The 3,066-nt window shown below is 32.8% G+C and overlaps 1 protein-coding gene across 1 annotated transcript in view; it reads right to left on the bottom strand.

Annotated features, from left to right (window-relative positions):
* LOC117109763 (myosin-I heavy chain-like) overlaps positions 1–2,080 on the bottom strand; it is an 85,154-nt gene extending 83,074 nt beyond the window's left edge. Inside the window, exon 1 of the mRNA XM_033252174.1 lies at positions 1,620–2,080. Within this exon, the coding sequence (XP_033108065.1) occupies positions 1,620–1,692 (73 nt within the window). The 5' untranslated portion in view covers positions 1,693–2,080. The remainder of the gene's footprint in view (positions 1–1,619) is intronic.
* Between the last annotated feature and the right edge of the window lie 986 nt (positions 2,081–3,066).

The raw sequence follows: 3,066 nt of genomic DNA on the forward strand, positions 1-3,066 counted from the left end.
GGCTATATATATAGATGTGTATAAGAGACAGACTTTGGCGGGCTGAGAATGCGGATATTGGTGTGTTGGATAAACGGGCCCTAGGTGTATGCCTTAGGTAATTTTCAAGATACAAGATACAAGATAACTTTATTGTCCGAAAGGAAATTACATTTGGATATTACATCACATGAAAAATTTTAAAAAGTCAAACATATAATATAAAGTATGTGTTAGATATAATATCCGACATGAAGTCAATAGTACAATACATACAACAAAATATTACATAAAGATAAATGCCTTTAGGCCAACGAGCCATTAAATATTCAAATTAAATATGAAACAAAGCAGTTAAGGAACTGACTTGTGTTTTATAATTGCAGTTGGTATTATTTACTATATTTGCATATATGCTCCACTTCGAATCAACGTCACACTGCCCCCAGAGCCTCTGTACGGAATAAATGCCACCCTCAAATAAAAGCCCTCAATGCCACCTTAAAGTGACTATAAACAACAATAAAGCCTGCTTTCCATAAAATCGCTACACGCTTCACTACAGTGTTTTCAGTGCAATCGTTGTACAGTACTATCCCCGATGCAATAAGAAATTCTCCCGATTCGACTGACCAATCAGCATCACTGAAAGCTGTCGGCAATAACGTCTAGCAACCGTATGGACCAAGCTTAATGGAAGCCAAATTATTCTCTAACACATTCTATTGATGTTCTACACAAGTTTGTACAATTTTTTTTTCTAACCTTGTTGTGAACAGTAAGTCTTTACAATCAGGTAAACACATTTTGACGGTAATTATGTGCTGTAGTTCCACATTTGCAGTGAAATTAAGGGGCATTTATTTGAGTCCCATATCCATTTTACACCCAAAAAAATAAATGCCTTCCGTTTATTCAAATATAGAGAGTACGTGATTGTTTTTAATTGTATTTTTAATATTTTATGAAAAGTTTGGTCTGTGTATATCTGCACATTTTGTCAGCGCTTGTGTGGGTGTGTATTGTGTATATTATGTAACATTTTTTTTTTTTGTATTGTGTTTTTTGTATTGTTTACGATGCATGTGCTTATGTGTATGCGTGTATCGTTATGTGTTTGTGGGTGTGCGCAAGGTGTGTACACATTTTATTTCTACCTATTATTATATGTATGCATGTGTTCATTGTAGGCAATCCATTAAAAAAATACTAGTTTTTTTTCTTTTTTTTAGAAAATCAGGCTACATATCAATAAAATCAATTAAAAAAAGGAATATTCGCTTATAATATGGCCCCATTTCCAACAAAACTGTAACTGCTGTTGGTGGCGTGCTGGTGCATGAGAAATTGAAGACGGCAGTATTATTAAAAGGAAAATTTTAACAGATCTGCCTTATTCCAGGGAGTTGTTATAGTTTATTCAAACGCAAAGCCTTGATAACCGACTTAGGCAAATTGTTCCATGAGTCAACCACCTTGTAACATAAAAACAGAGCACTTCCTAGAATCTTATCTAGGCTAGAACCTTAGCCAGCATGGTAAAGTAGACTTAGGCCTAGGGACTATGCCTTCTCTAAAATAATAAATAAAAAAATATAAAGTTGAAAATTTTCAATTAACATTGAACAATGAACACGTACCTTTCGGTTGGGTATTTACTTGATTCATTTCTTTAAAGTACTTATCCAGCATGAAATTCCTTGTTGAGACCATGTTGCTTCAAAAAACGCCAATTATTTATGACCTAGGCCTAGGCTAGTTAGCTAAGCCTAACTGCCCTGGGCCCTCTAAAGTAAAAAGAGCGTACTGTTCAGCTGGCCTACACCTCCTTTCGCGTCTACAGCAGGTAGCAAAGTGGGTAGACGTCAATCTACTCACTTCTCAGTCAGGCTGGCGTCTTGTATGAACTGGATACTTGGTCCGGGTAAAATATATCAATCAGTGCATGCTAAATTAGGACCAAATTATTAAACTTTATCGGTGAATACGCACTTATTACAACTTAGTAAGTCACATCTCATTCAATATTAATTTTTTGGAAATAATACAACCACAACGATAACACACTTTCTTAGCTCATTCGTGTATTGCGCGAACAGCATCTGAATGCAAACAAGACACAAGCATTACACTGTGTTCGTAATATATTTATTGTTTTACTGTCCAAATATATAATACAACAATTAAAAAAGCATTTACAACAAGTTATTTTAATTAAATTATACGTTTAAAATACAATTTACTGTTACTATTAACGCATTTACATTTTAAAAGGTATTTCATAATATAAGTATGTGATATTACCCACATCGTTAAATAGAATAGTCTAACAGTAACAAAACTTTCGTGAAGATCGCATGCAAAGTTGAGTAAAAATAAATAAAAATCGTAGGCCTAAATGTAATTTTATATGCAGTGTACTGCCTATTTTTCCTCAAGTGCACAAAAGTAAAAAGAAAAATATTAATAACTAAATAACTACTTATAAAATAATTATATAATATGATGTACAATTTTGTAAGGCCTAAATGAACAAACTACCGTATAACATTTTTAAGGCAAATTCAATGAATTGGTTATCTTTATATTTGACTTGCACACGTACAGTACAATACAATGACAAATTATACAAAATGGGCTATTATACAATAAGAAGAGATAAGACCTAAATAAGAAAGTAAGCTTAAAGTGTTAAAGTCACACAATAAAAGTTGTATGTATATAAACTCACATTTGATTCAAGAAAAAAAATCTTACATACGTCCGTTTTTAGCTCTCGTCCCCCTGTATTTTGCCTCGTGTGGAAGAGGGTATTATTAGAAAAGTTGACTTATCTTAAAATTGCAAAGAAGATTCATTTTTTCTCTGAAAAACACATTTGACTTATAATCAATCAATGTTGTGTATTGTGATAATAATTTTTTTTTCTCTTTTCTGGTTTTATGCATTTGTGCAACCCACGCATCCCACCCTACGGCAACTGGTTAGGACCCTGCAGATAACTTTTAAAATCAGTATTAAAAACATTTACAGTAACACTGAAAAAAATAAGCCGTTAGTGTAATTTGAAAATCATTGATATATATA

The sequence above is a fragment of the Anneissia japonica genome, unplaced genomic scaffold, assembly GCF_011630105.1.
Source record: "Anneissia japonica isolate Jap-2015-1 unplaced genomic scaffold, ASM1163010v1 scaffold3782_len1007564_cov172, whole genome shotgun sequence".
NCBI classification, from domain to species: Eukaryota; Metazoa; Echinodermata; class Crinoidea; order Comatulida; family Comatulidae; genus Anneissia; species Anneissia japonica.